We start from the raw sequence: 13,846 nt of genomic DNA, 5'->3' as shown, positions 1-13,846 counted from the left end.
CTGGGAACTGTACGGGGAATATAACCCAGATGAAAATGCATACATCATGCAAAAATGAAAAATGATGTAAGAATTATATAAAATAAAATAATTTATTAAAAAAGAAAAGACAAAAGGAGAGGGGACGTGAGGCTGGAAGGATGTGGGGTGTGTCTGAGAGAGGAGCGGGGCGCCATAGCCAGTGTAGCTGGCCGGGAGGAGGCAGAGGTGAAAACCCCCAGAGGGGTGGAGATGCAGGACCCGGTAGCTGGTAGCAGGTCACCCAAAGGCCTTCTGAAGGGTCATGGAGCAGGAGAGCGGGCGGCGGGTCTCTGATAAATGCGGAGAGTGGCTCCCGCAGGGGAGACCCGGCAGGGCAGTGGGCAGCAGAAGCCGTCAGGAAACCAGTCGGTTCCCTGAGGTGGATACCAACAGAGCAGCACTGGAGAGCTTCTCCAAGAGAGGCTCTCCAAGGAGTTATTTTAAAAATGAAAATTTAATGTTGCCCCATATGTTGTTTTCAATTATTTAAACTAAAAAAATCATTTCCTACAGAACAATTGGAAAATATTGCCATGAGGTGGTACAGACAGCAGCGCCCACCCAGGAGGTTTGTGGGTCTGAACTGCCACCTTGTGGTGCAAAGAGGGAGTGCAGGGCGCTCACCCTCATTTTAGGGTTTTTTTTTTTTTTAATTTTTTTTTTTTAATAGAGGCATGTTTATTTATTTATTTATTTATTTGTTTGCTTGTTTGTTTGTTTATACAAGCACTGGGTACAGTCAGAAGCGCGGAGGGTGAGAGAATTCACCAGAGCCAGAGCGGGGAGCACAGCAGGCAGAAGGACCGAAGTACACTGCTGAGGGGAGCAGCGGGCGGCAGGAGAGGTCTGCGCGCCATGTGGGACCCTCCTCCAGTGGCCGGGGAGCAGCCGGGGATCGAACCGGCGCCACAGAGGCCGCAGGCAGCTTCGCAACCCAGCGCTCAACTGCTGCGCCACCGGGGAGGCCCTTAGGGGTTTTGTTTTAAGATTTATGCATACAAGAGCTGGGGTGCAGGTGAGAGATGCAGTGGGTGAGAGGATTCACCAGAGACAGAGTGGGGAGCAGAGCAGGTGGATCTACTGAAATACACTGCTGAGGGGAGCTCTGTGTGTGTGTGTGTGTGTGTGTGTGTGTGTATATCTCCACACAATGCGCCATGTGGATTAGCTCCCTGGCTGGGAATGGAACTCATGCTGCAGTGGCTGCAGGACAGCTTCTAACCCCTTGCACCACTGGGGAGGCCCAATAATATATTTTTAAAATGTCACCATGATCTTAGGGCTTTAAAATTTTTCCATCCACTGCACTTGCAACTCTATCAAAGCTCAAATGATCCATCTTCAGCCAGCAGGAGTCTCTCCAGGTTAGCCTGAGCCCTGGTGAATTATGTCATCTTTTATATATATATATATATTTTTTTTTACCATCTTTTAAAAAAAAGATTTGTTTATGCATATAAGAACCGGGTACAGGCCAGAGGTGTGGGGGGTGAGAGGATTCACCAGAGTAGGGAACAGAACAGGCAGATCTACTGAAATACACTGCTGAGGGGAGCAGCGGGAGAGACAGGAGAGGTCTGCTGTGCCATCTGGGTAGCTCCCTGGCCGGGGATCGAACTCGTGCTGCAGTGGCTGCGCATAGCTTCACAGGTCGTGTCTTAACCCCTTGCATCACCAGGGAGGCCCCTGTAAGTCATCTTTGGTAGCTTCTCTGCTGTAACACCACGTTCCAGGTTCATCTTGGACACCCCCCATGCAGACCTCTATGCACTTCTCAAAGCTCTGGCTCCTTTTAGTGGGAGATGAGAAACTACAGCCACATTAGCATATAAGCACCTTTCCTTCTCCCAGGCTGTTCTCTAGTTACCTGAGAAGGGAAAATGTGACCTGACCACTCCCTTGCTCAAAGCCCTTCCATACTGCTTCCCACAGGACAAAACCAGTTCCTTAGCACCTAATACCAGCTGTTTACCTATTTAAGATTTATTTATGCATGCAAGAGATGGGGTGTAGACCAGAGATGTGGGGGGAAGAGACAGAGTGGGGAGCAGAACAGGCAGATCTACTGAAATCCACTGCTGAGGGGAGCAGCGGGAGAGACAGGAGGGGTCTGCTGGCCACATGGGTCAGCTCCAGACAGGAGGGGTCTGCTGGCCACATGGGTCAGCTCCCTGGTTAGGGATCAAACTCGCGCTGCAGTGGCTGGTGCTGGCTTCAGAGTGCTGTTTAAACCTTCATCGCATTTCCTACTAGCCTCCTTAAGCTTTCCAACTCAGCAAAACAACTTTCTGTCTCACCCAGCACGCCCCATGCCAACCGTGTGCCTTTTCTAATACCTCTTGATCTGGAAAGTCTTTCCCATGGCTTTTTTTTTAATTTTTTCCTTTTTTTCAAAACAGTGTTTTCTTCTGCCACCCCCTCAGGTTGAGTCCCCATAGAATTTCCTTTCCCGGCACCATCACCACAGTCTCTTCTCCCTCCCTCCGAGCCCTCTCCCTCCTCCTCCCCTGCAGCATGTCTGATTTGTAATTGTCTGTTGTGCTTTGTTGTGTTGTGTACTGTTATTTTTTCCCACACTGTCTTCTAGGCTCCCCTATATTCCTGCTGTAAGTGAAATCATCCGGTGTTTTTGTTTTCCCTCTGGCTTTGTTTTCCCACATCGCTTTTCTTCTTCCCTCATCACTTTCAGCTTTCCAGATGCAGCCTTAGCTCAGGTGTCCTCTCCAAAACACTCTCCTGAGGGAGATGTTGCTGCCATTGCCCTCTCAACCCAGCAGGCGCCACCAGATCCAGCCAGAATGGCCAGGACGGGATCAGCCCAGGTGGCACCAACCTATACAGGGCAACGGTGAGGAGCAGGAGGGGCTGCTGGGGACAGCACCTGTGTGTTCTCGCCACACCCACACCTGTCATGACCGTGAAGTTACTCAAGGCTATTGGGAATATGAAACAAAACCTGTGTTTGCTGCCTCCCAAGTCATCACAGCCCCATTCTGCTCCTGACTTCGTATCCCAGACCCAAACAGAAGGCAGCGCAGGGTAAAACTGGGCTTTGGAGTCGAGACTTCTCCGTCAGCAAGAAAGAAAAAAAAGATGAGAAAAGATAATTAAGGCGCGCTTTCCAGTCGGGGAAAGAAGTGGAGACCCTTAACTGGGACGGGGGCGTGTGGAGTTCCAAGAGGTCAATGGGGTAACGGAGGAGAGCTCGGTGGCCCAACAGGCGGCCCAACAGGCAAATCCTAACAGCAGGTTCCGTGTCTACGCGACCTGAACAAGCGGAGGGCAGGCATGGCAAAATGGAGTATCTGATCATGATGCAAACTTGTTTATCATTTCACACACTCTTATTAGGGCAGGATTTTTATTTATACTGTTCACTGGTGGTTCCTAGCACCCAGAATAGAGCCTGGCCACAGTGGGTAGACGCAGAATGAGTCCCCAAATTCCAAAGCACAGCGGTACAATGGAACCAACTGCAAATGCGGTCACCATAAACCACTTACTGTAAAAGCGAAGGGGGAGGACCAGAAAAAGCCCTGGGCTGTGTAGTGAACAGAGAAAATCCCCATTTGTGGCGAGCTGAGGCACCATGGAACAAGCACCTAAGTGTGGGTGGGATGGGGGTGGGGCTTGTTTTTTACTGTTCAAACCTGAGCAGAAATGTAATCCTGACTGACTCCCAGTGCCCCACTAGCAAGTCAGACAATACCCAAGACCGATGTTCAACTGTGACGCGGAATTTAACACACACTACCAGGAAAGGTTAAGGAATTTTCTTTATTTTTTACAAATTAAGACTATGTAGATCTCATATATTTCTGAATCAAAAACACCTTTGTCTTCACAGTATGAGTTAGAGAATGCAGCCTGAGCTGAAAACGAAGGAACTAGAAAAGAAAGTGATAATTACAGTGATTACTGTATTAAAAACCTGTTAGGCATTTTCTTTAAAAGTAGTTTTTTATATCTTGTCATTCTTGGCACTGTTTCTAAAGAAAAATTCCTTTATCCCAAGCAAAAAAGCACAAGAGGTGGAGTTTGGCTTCAAGAGATATAATTCAGATTCTCAGAACTAGCAGAGAATCAACCAATTTGTGGAAAGTTGCTAGCGGGGGCTGCATGAGAAGGAAGTCGCTTTAGTAAGTTCTCAAGCCAGAGACTGGAGGCAGCAGTGTCATGTCCCTCCAGGAATACACACAGCCCAGGAACAAAGCATTCTGTTCCTAGGTGCACTGTGCCCCCACAGCCACGGGGTGACACCGTGGGCCGCCAGCTGTGCACAGCGACAGCCTCACGGGGAGGCCAGCCGCCGCGCGCCTTCAATGGCTCAGGCCCCTTTACCCTGAAATCCCAGAACCACAAGCTGCCAAGGCTGCTTGTCCGTCCGCCACCCCCGGGAGGAGCTGGGGATCCCCACTAGCACTGCCTCCTACACCTGCAAGCACAAAACTGCAGGGGATCAGATACTGCAGGCTTAGTACCTGGGCCTCCTCTGGAAGGTTGTAGATTTTTGTTCAACAGGTAAACAAGCCAAAAACTAAAGCACATGTGGAAAACAAACACCTACTGCCCCGAGTCTCTGGCTTGAGACCACTGTGTCAAGGTGGGAAATGAGAGAAATGCACCGAGGAACTGTGAGGAATGCTGCCGCCCACGTCATCACATTCCCACTCTGTTGATCTGATCAAAGAACCACTCAGTTATATCAGCTTTAGCTCTCCCCTCCCCCAAACAAGTCCTTCTCTGGGTTTGTCTCCCAGGATTAGTTCCAACTACCCCCATGGCTCAACCAATCCCCTTCCCTGTATCTTCCTTTCTAGAACCTTTAACACAGTCAGCTGGTGGAGCAACTAAGGTGATAACCAGTTTAAAAAAAAAAAAAAACTCAGGAAGTTTGGGGATTCTATGGTTGCCACACAGCCTTTTCATAAATGCCACACAAGAAAAGGTCTTCCCTTTGTGCTGAAATCCTCCCACCCCATGGCCGGAGAGCAGGCCGACTCGTGGAGGGCCAGAAGAGAGACAGGAAAGGGGACACACACACAAACTCATATTCCTTTCATACGACCAGGCAGAAAGGCGTGTCTGCCAGACCTGCAGCAACTTGGGCAATTCAAGGAAGCAAAGCATCCACCAAAGAGGCTCTTCATATCTTTTGTAGGGGTTGACAGAAGCTCAGACCCACCAGCAAACTTCTTTTCAGTGGCAAACACTGCCTGGTTCCACAACAACCGCGCCAGCTGAGTAACGCTGCGGAAGGGCCAGGCGAGGAGGCGCTACCGAACAGTCCGAATCCCTTGGTGCCGCCGTGTCAGAAAGCAGACCCCTGGAGTTTGCTTCCTCTGTGTCACGCTCCTCGTCACGGAGGACTGGCAGCCTGGGCAGAGGAAGAGGCTAGGGATGGGGCTGAGAGGAAGGGAATGGGGACAAACCCCAGGAATGTGAAGCCAAACTCCAAACTATAGTCTGCTAATCAGTTTTTTGATCAAAAAATTCAAAATAGAGAAAACCACAAAGTACAAAAGCTTTTCTGATGCTTTTCATTATCACAGAACACGCCACCTGTAATGTGTGCAAAGAGGAAATGAGGGGTGGAGGGAAGTCAAACCGGGACAGGCTAGATGGCCTTTCATTTCTTCTCTTTCTTCTTATCCTAGAAACGAAGGGGGGGAATCAATTAATTTTGGCATCTACTACCATTCCAGCTAAAGCTCTTGAGCGAGCCCATACCCGAGGGGGTCAGGCCAACAGAAAAGAACCAGAAATGCTCCTGTGACACAGCAGGAACCGAATCTTAACCACCTTCCACTGGCGGTCCCCCAGTCTGCTGACACTTTGACAAGAACAAGAGTTAAGCGCTTGCTCCCACTCCTGCGCCCAGTGCATCTGGGAGAGCTGCCTGACCACTCGACCACCCCCATCTCAGGTGCCAACCAACGAGAACGACGGCCTGGCAGGTCACCTTAAAAAACCCAGAAGTGCAGACCACTACTTTCCCATTAAACCTGAGAAGGCAGCATCAATCCAGGGCATAAACCACGATTCAGAGAGAATCTCGTTCCATGTTAGGTAAAGCCCAGTGTACTAAAAGACTCAACACTGAGTTGTTCTGACAGAAACTGGGGCAATGACCTTGGTGCTCGGTCCATTCAGGCAAAGAACCATCAACCCATCTAGTTCCTGCTGCGACCACTGCACTGTCTCTTGCTCCTTTTTAAAAAAGCTCCTCATTTCGTTTGTTCCCTTCCTGTTGAACCATGTCAGACACTAACCATGTACACAATGTGTCTCTGGAGAAAAAAAAAAAAATGAACATGGTATTATGTACTCTCAATGTCTGGGTGTCGCTGCCACTAGCTTTTTCCCTTTGATACTAATCTCAGATTCTTTTTTCTCCTTAAGGATTATTTGTATTTGTTCTTTTTTCCCCCACCAGCTAAAGATTTCTGGCTCACCTCTTACCAATGGCCTGCCCAACAGCTACCCTGGACCTTACACAGTGTGTGAGGTTTTCAAATCTGAAGGACAGACATGCTGAGCTCAGCGCCAGGTCGGGGGCCGACTAACCTTCTCGTTCATAGCCAGGATCATCATGAGTTTTCTGAAGAGGGTAACAAAATCTAGGAAGAGGTCAACGCAGTGCCTGAAAGAGAACCAGATGGTGAACTCTACTTCCCAATTTTCTTTATCTACAAGTTCACAAAGGCACATGACATAAAGCCCCACCCCCATTTCAACACTATCTAGAAAGTGACTCCAGTGTCAGGGTCCCTTCTCACGCAAAGCAGCCATCACGTACCAGAGGAAAGGAAAACTGGGCTTAGACTCTGCGGAGGTCCATGTCTGACCCCTGAACTATCAATAACTAGTCCTGAGATTTGTTCCATAACCATGGGTACCCGACCATATACTCTCCCAAAGATGGTCCCCATAAGTTCAGCGAACCTGTTCTACCCTTAGCCCCCTGTGGAGAGAAAGGTGGGTCAGGCAAAGGATTATCCCAGAATTTTAGAAAAGAGCCTTGGAATGAACAGTATGCCTCACCCTTTATATTCATAAAGACCAGTTTTCACACTCACCAGATATAATCCTTATCTCCATTTTCAGCCTTTTCAATAATGAGTTGGGTATCAAAAAGGACAAAGCCACACATCACCACCAGTCCCAAATACAGGTTTGCCTGATAAAAGAATGAGGTGAGGTTACCATGCAGTATATACTGTAGGGAAAAGACAGTCGTACTTCTTTCTGGCTCTAGGCCACTTAGAAGTATCAAATGCTAGCCACAGAAGGGCCTCCCTAGTGGCACAGGGGTTAAAGACACAGCACTATTAAGCTATTGCAGCACATAGTTTGAGTCCCAGCCTGCCAGGAAGCAACCCACATGGCTCAGCAGACCTCTCCTGTCTTACCCACTGCTCCCCTCAGCAGTGTATTTTAGTAGATTTGCCTGTTCTGCTCCCCACTCTCTGGTGAAGCCTCTCACCCCCCCCAGCACCTCTGGTCTACAACCAGTTCTTGTATGCACGAAAATAAATCTTTAGGGGCCTCCCCGGTGGTACAGCGGTAGAGCGCTGGGTTGCGAAGCTGCCCCCGGCCTCTGCGGCGCTGGTTGGATCCCTGGGCACCGGCGAGGGTACCAAATGGCGCGCAGACCTCTCCCGCCGCCCGCTGCTCCCCTCAGCAGTGTACTTCGGTCCTTCTGCCTGCTCTGCTCCCTGCTCTGGCTCTGGTGAATTCTCTCACCCTCCTGCGCTTCTGACTGTACCCAGTGCATGTATAAACAAAACAAATAAATAAATAAATAAAACATGCCTCTATTTAAAAAAAAAATTAAAAAAGAAAATAAATCTTTAAAAAAAAAAATGCTAACCACAGAGACATGAATAGTCATGGAAACTAAAGTCTACAGTAAAGACCACATTACTTTCCTAGGCATAATTCTGCATTTATATTTTAGGCCACTGGAAGAGTTTCAATCATTTTAACAAGGAGCCACCACTGAAGTGGCCTTAGAAAAATGAATAATTCTCCATCTCTTGACAAATGTGCAATGCCCGGTCAGTCTGACCTTTCACCCGTAGCAGAAGGCTCTATCCCAGGAGGGATACAGGGGAGGCTTCACGAACACTTCCCAACAAAAGTATTTTGAAGGATTCTTAGTCTGCTTTAGAGTTAGGCAAATGGTCCTAGAAAGTTATATGCAGTCTTACCTGGAAAAGCCAAAGGGATCCAAAGAAAAGGTTCCCCAAGGAAGAAAAGAGCATTAGGCTCATGGCGGACATCAAGATACCTGTAAGACAACACAAAGTCATCTTGAGAGAAGCTAAAATAAAGCAAAGCAATGCCAGTAAGATCATTCCTACTTTCCCCCACTGAAAATGAAGGTTTTCAATCTCAACAGTCACAAGAAGTTGGGTGAGAATCCTTGCTAGAGCAGAGACTCTCTCCACTGTTTGCCAGTTCACACTTACCTCCCAGAAAGAGGTAGCTACGGCGCCTGGCATAGAGTGCACTCAGGGTGAAGCAGGTGAAGATCATTGCTGTGCCCAGGAAGGCAGTGGGAAGGATGCTGTTAAGGAAAAGACCATTAGACTGAGGGCCAGAGGTCTGAAGTCAAAGGGTATATTCACACAACTAAGAAGACAAAGTCACCTGGGGTTGATGGCAATGCACAACTCCAGAGCGGGGCCCAGGCCAACTCCTAGAAAACAAGAAGTCCCAGGCACAATATTACTATCAATTCTTGAAGAAGACACTCACCTAAAAGTTGGTGACGTAATGGCACAGGTATGCCATGCTCCTAAGACAAACAGATGAAATGTGTACAAAAGAAATCAATCTCTCCTCCATCCTTATTTTTAAGAGAATGTAAATTTAACTGAGTTATTTTATTGACAGATGCAAAAACTGTCCTCTTAGCTAAAAATCCTAGATGACACCAGGAAAAATTGAGCAAACACAGCAAACATTTTCGAGACAAGTCATAAGGCTGCAAAATTCCAAAAAGGAGTGACATGAGCCCATGATGTGGGCCAGATCAGGAATTCAAATACAAGAGAAGGATAAAGAGAGCAAAGAGTCTAGTGGTGAGCCACCTGGTAGTCATCATGTAGGACTGACTGCCTTTGTAGCAAAAAAGGCCAGACCGGTTCTGGAGGTGAACACTTGCCAACAAGAGGACACAGCAGCAATCTGTTCCCGCGCCAACATTTCCTCTCCTCTGGCTACTCTACCATCTCCTTCTGATAAATCTACTTCTTCATGCCTTCAAACACCAGCTTCTGCTGATCTGAAAATCTTAATCTCTAAATCCCTTCCTTTCTAGAATTTCAACACCATATATATCAGACTCACTTAGAACAAGTTGTACTCAATTGTTGCTTTGGAAGTATTTTATGTAGTTTTGAGTCCTGCTTCCCCGTGCTTTTATTCTTTGAGACTCAGCCAAGCAGAGCTGATACGCACCTATGACGGAACTCAATGTGTGGCTTAATTAACCGTCTACAAGGTGCAAACTGATGCGCCTATGAGAGCTGCCACGGGTCCCAGCCCCACGACAGCAGCATGCGCCCGAAGAAGTCTGAATCTTGGGCCTATGTGATTCCCACATCTTCCACCATTAACAAGTCAAGCCACCTAAATTTTTGAACTTTATTCATTCAAGCACACAAATGCTTATTTTCTGATACAAAAGCAGAAGTCAGAGTCACTAGTCACAGAGCTTACCCTCTAGATGGGGAAGCAAGGTTCACCTATATGAAGAAAGCAGTACAAGGCAAAATATATTCAAATAGAAGATTGAACAACATTAAGTGTGCCAGTTGAAGGGAATCAAAAAAAACAAAACAACTCTCAGTCCTTAGTCTAAAAAGATATTAACAATATAGTCCTAGGCCTCCCTGGTGGTCTAGGGATTAAAGTCTCAGCGCTACCACAACGTTGGCTGAAGCAGCCTGAGTTCAATCCCCAGCCAGGGAGCTAACTCATACAGCGCAGTGGACCTCTCCTGTCTCACCCGGTGCTCCCCTGGCAGTGTGTTTCAGTGGATCTCCTGTTCCCCACTCCATCCCTGGTGAATCCTCTCACCACCACCCCCCACCCCCGCACCTCTGGCCTACGCCCCAGTTCTTCTACGCAAAAATCTTACAATAAAGAAGTAATTCTTTAAAAACATAGTCACTCTAGGGCCTCCCCTGGTGGCGCAGCGGTTGAGCACTGGGCTGCGAAGCTGCCTGCAGCCTCTGCAGTGCCAGTTCGATCCCTGGCCACCAGCGAGGGTCCCACATGGCGTGCAGACCTCTCCTGCCGCCCGCTGCTCCCCTCAGCAGTGTACTTCATCCATCTGCCTGTTCTGCTCCCTGCTCTGGCTCTGGTGAATCCTCTCAACTTCCCGTGCTTCTGACTGTACCCAGTGCTTGTATAAATAAAATAAATAAATCTTAAAAAAAAAATCACTCTAGTACCCGCAAAATTAGATTAATCCCTTAACATACCCGTAAGGAAAGCAAATCCAGCAAGAAGCGCCAGCCTTTTCTTCTCAGTTTCATGGCTGTGAGGTATTGCCATCAGGCAAAGCATCAAGCCCAGGGAGCCCAATGCAGAGAGCAGGCCAGCCTGTTAGATCCAGAGTAAAAAAATTAAATACTTGAAACTAACAAATTTTCTGGACTTCACTGCTTCTTCATTGTGCAAATCATCTGAACTTCCTAAGAGAGACAATGTAAGAGGCGGTGGAGGCTGAGGAAAGAAACCAGAAGCGTTGAAGGACCACAGTGGGTGTTGTAGGTTTCGCCGGGCTGGGTAGTCCATCAACTACAACTACCTAAAAGTCAAGCTATGAGCCCTGCGCAAAAAACAGAAAAGATGAAGCAGAGTGATAAGTGTTTTTAAAAGCACATTCCAATTTGTACAACAAGTAGAAATGATCCCTTTGTGAACACTTCAAAATACACAGGAAGACATATACACATAGAGAGAATATGTGTGAGAAAGCAGACTGAATGTTGGGGTCCACCCAAAATTCATGTTTAAATCCTAACCTCCATCTGGAAGAACTTAAGGTGTTTGGAAGGTGATTAAGTTGTAAGGGCGGAGCCTTCAAAAAGGGAATTAGTGCTCTCATGAAAAGGAATCTTCCCTTGCCCCTTCTGCTGCAGCGAGAAAATGGCCACTTACAAACCACGAAGCAGGCCCTCACCATACAACAACTCTGTCCGCACTCTGATTTTGCACCTTCCAGAACTGAGAAATGTTTGTAGTTTAAGCCACGCGGTCTATGTACTCTGCTGCAGCAGCCTGAATGTTGAGACAAAGGGTAAGTACCAAAATGGTAACCATAGTTATTTCTGGATGGTGGGATTAAGATGCTTTGTATTTCCCATATATTTTCACTAGTCTGTTTTCTAAATTCTCAACAATGAACATGTTAGTTTTGTAAGAAAAAAAATTATTTTTATAAAAACTAAGCTGCAAAAGCTACAGGCATTAGAAAAAGAGAGAAACTGTTAAGGATACATATAGACAATGAGGCGCCAGCTTTCCTTGAAGAGCTAGTCAATTGCCATTTTTCACAGAAAAGGCATGTGAACAACAAATTAGTGAACAATGAACAATTGTTCCTGGAGGAATTAAAGGCTAGATTCTTGCAAGCCTCTGATCACAACATTTTCAACCACTGATCATTTACAACCTTATTTTATACATGTTTTCTGGACAAAGACACCTATTTAATAATGTATTGTTGATTCATTAACATTGAACGCATGGCCAATACCACGTAATTCATGCCTGAACAATGGTTATCTACACATATGTTTTCCCTGCAAGGCACATCAGTCTTCATAGGACATTAGATAGCACTTTAGCACTCTGCTTGGGGACCATTTTAAACAGCAAAATTATCAACAAAAATGCAAAAAAAATTGGTACGAAATAGACCATGAAAAGGATACTTGTTTATAGTAAAAGAGCTTGCAACAAGGCTGTGTGTTGCATCGTTTAACTTCAGCTAGAACATGGTACAGTGGGGAAGTCAAATTATTTGTTGCTCAGACTATAACTGCAAATGTACATAAAAACACCATGAATGTTGATTTTTATGTTACAAATTAATTTTAGTGAGTAGGTAAATTCACAAATATGAAATCTACAAATAATGATGACTATTTCACACTACTTGAAAACACAGAGACACACAACTAGAAATCTAAAGTGTCACTTCTGCCTAAAAGGTGGAATAGTTTTAGTTTAAACTCAAGGGACTAAGTGCTGTTCTTTGAGTGTCTGGAGTAATTTTGTCTATCTCTGTGTGGAGAAGCCAGAGCATAGAGATAGTTCTCCTTAATAGTGACATATGCCGGGCCTCCTAGGTGGCGCAGCGGTTGAGCTCTGTGTTGCGAAGCTTCCCGCAGCCTCTGCAGCGCCGGTTCGATCCCCGGCTGCTCCCCGGCCACTGAAGGAGGGTCCCACATGGCGCACAGACCTCTCCTGCTGCCCGCTGCTCCCCTCAGCAGTGTACTTCAGTCCTTCTGCCTGCTCTGCTCCCCGCTCTGGCTCTGGTGAATTCTCTCACCCTCCCGCACTTCTAACTGTACCCAATGCTTGTATAAAATAAACAAATCTTTAAAAAAAAAAAAAAAAATAGTGACATATGCCAATACAGGTACAGCCTATACTTACACTAAAAAGGACACTTTTAAGTTTTAGCTAGTAAGAGCTTCAAACTTTTTGATAATTCCTTCTGTTCCTGGTGGCCAAATCCTAACTCCCCTAACATAGAGTTTGTTGAAGATTTTCGCTCACCATGTAAATATAAAAGGATCAGAGAGCAAAATGGCCCAATTCGTTAAAGGTCTCAACCCTGTCTCTGACAATCATACAATCAGTGTTTTGTACCCAAGTGTTCCAGTCATTCAGGCAAAAAGAAGAAGAACAGAAGAAAAGGTTAAAAGGTTGCTGTGTAGAAGAATCCTAACATGCATATCATGCCTCTACACAGTGGCTGGGGGTCTTGTACGTCAGCAGGCACATGACTCAGTGTCAGGGTTAAGACCCTCTGTTATCTAGAGAGGGCAGAGCAGCCAGAAAATTTAAATGGTTCTACAAGCCCAGATTTAATGACTGGTTCTGATGAGTTCAGATCCCAAACTACGAAATATGATTAAGGAGGGGTATAGGTTTATACCATACTACTGAGTTTGTTTCTTCCTAATGTGTTATACTAACTGTGAGTGTGAAGTGTTCTTACCTGGATGAAATGAGTGACCACATGGACATAGGTCCCCGCAGCTGCCACAAACATACAGAGAGCAAAACTGGCATAGACCTTCTTCAGGTGCTGCTGTGTTGAGGGAGTTCTAGGAAAGAAGGTTAATAATGCCATCACTCCAGGACCAGTATCATCTCTAAGCTAAGAATCATTTTCCTCTCTTCTTTCCAGGGATTATATGAAAGTTACATGACAATTAAAAAAGAATGTTTTGAAAATCAGCTAACACAGACTCTTAAGTGCTGTGAAAGAGCCAAAAGTCCCCCAAATAGGAACATTCAGTACTTAAAGTAAAATAACTGGCTTTCTATATAGCAGCCCTTTAGAATCTGGGTGTTGTTATCATATCCTCTGGCTTCCAGTACAGTTAATGTGAGCTTACAAATACAAAAATAAACTAGGAAAAATAAATGAAACTAGATGTGAAAGGAAAGGCATAAAGAAACTGCAGTTAAGGTCAAAACACTTACATGTGGGAAAATTTTAAGAGTGCATCAAAGTTGATCTTCCGATCAAATATGTTCATGATGGCAGAATCTGTGGGACACAGCCTCC

The 13,846-nt window shown here is 46.2% G+C and overlaps 1 protein-coding gene across 1 annotated transcript; it reads right to left on the bottom strand.

The window, feature by feature from the left end:
- Positions 1-5,350: 5,350 nt before the first annotated feature.
- On the bottom strand, positions 5,351-13,846 carry TMBIM6 (transmembrane BAX inhibitor motif containing 6). The gene is made up of 9 exons (XM_084256345.1): positions 13,762-13,846; positions 13,271-13,379; positions 10,518-10,638; positions 8,677-8,725; positions 8,496-8,593; positions 8,235-8,314; positions 7,101-7,201; positions 6,589-6,664; positions 5,351-5,674 (listed from the first exon to the last, which is right to left on the bottom strand). The coding sequence occupies exons 1-9, from the start codon at positions 13,815-13,817 to the stop codon at positions 5,651-5,653; spliced, it is 714 nt and encodes a 237-aa protein (XP_084112471.1). The 5' UTR covers positions 13,818-13,846; the 3' UTR covers positions 5,351-5,650.

The sequence above is a fragment of the Talpa europaea genome (assembly GCF_964194135.1).
Source record: "Talpa europaea genome assembly, chromosome: 15".
Taxonomy (NCBI): Eukaryota; Metazoa; Chordata; class Mammalia; order Eulipotyphla; family Talpidae; genus Talpa; species Talpa europaea.
Note: the sequence above shows the minus strand (reverse complement) of the source record. Positions and strands in the feature narration are given on the sequence as shown.

Coding starts and splice junctions, on each gene's coding strand:
- TMBIM6 (XM_084256345.1), bottom strand. CDS start 13,817: ATGAACATATTTGATCGGAAGATCAACTTTGATGCACTCTTAAAATTT. Junction 8,315..8,495: donor TAGCTACCTCTTTCTGGGAG/GTAAGTGTGAAC, acceptor GTTGTCTTACAG/GTATCTTGATGTCCGCCATG. Junction 7,202..8,234: donor GATCCCTTTGGCTTTTCCAG/GTAAGACTGCAT, acceptor TTCTTTTATCAG/GCAAACCTGTATTTGGGACT.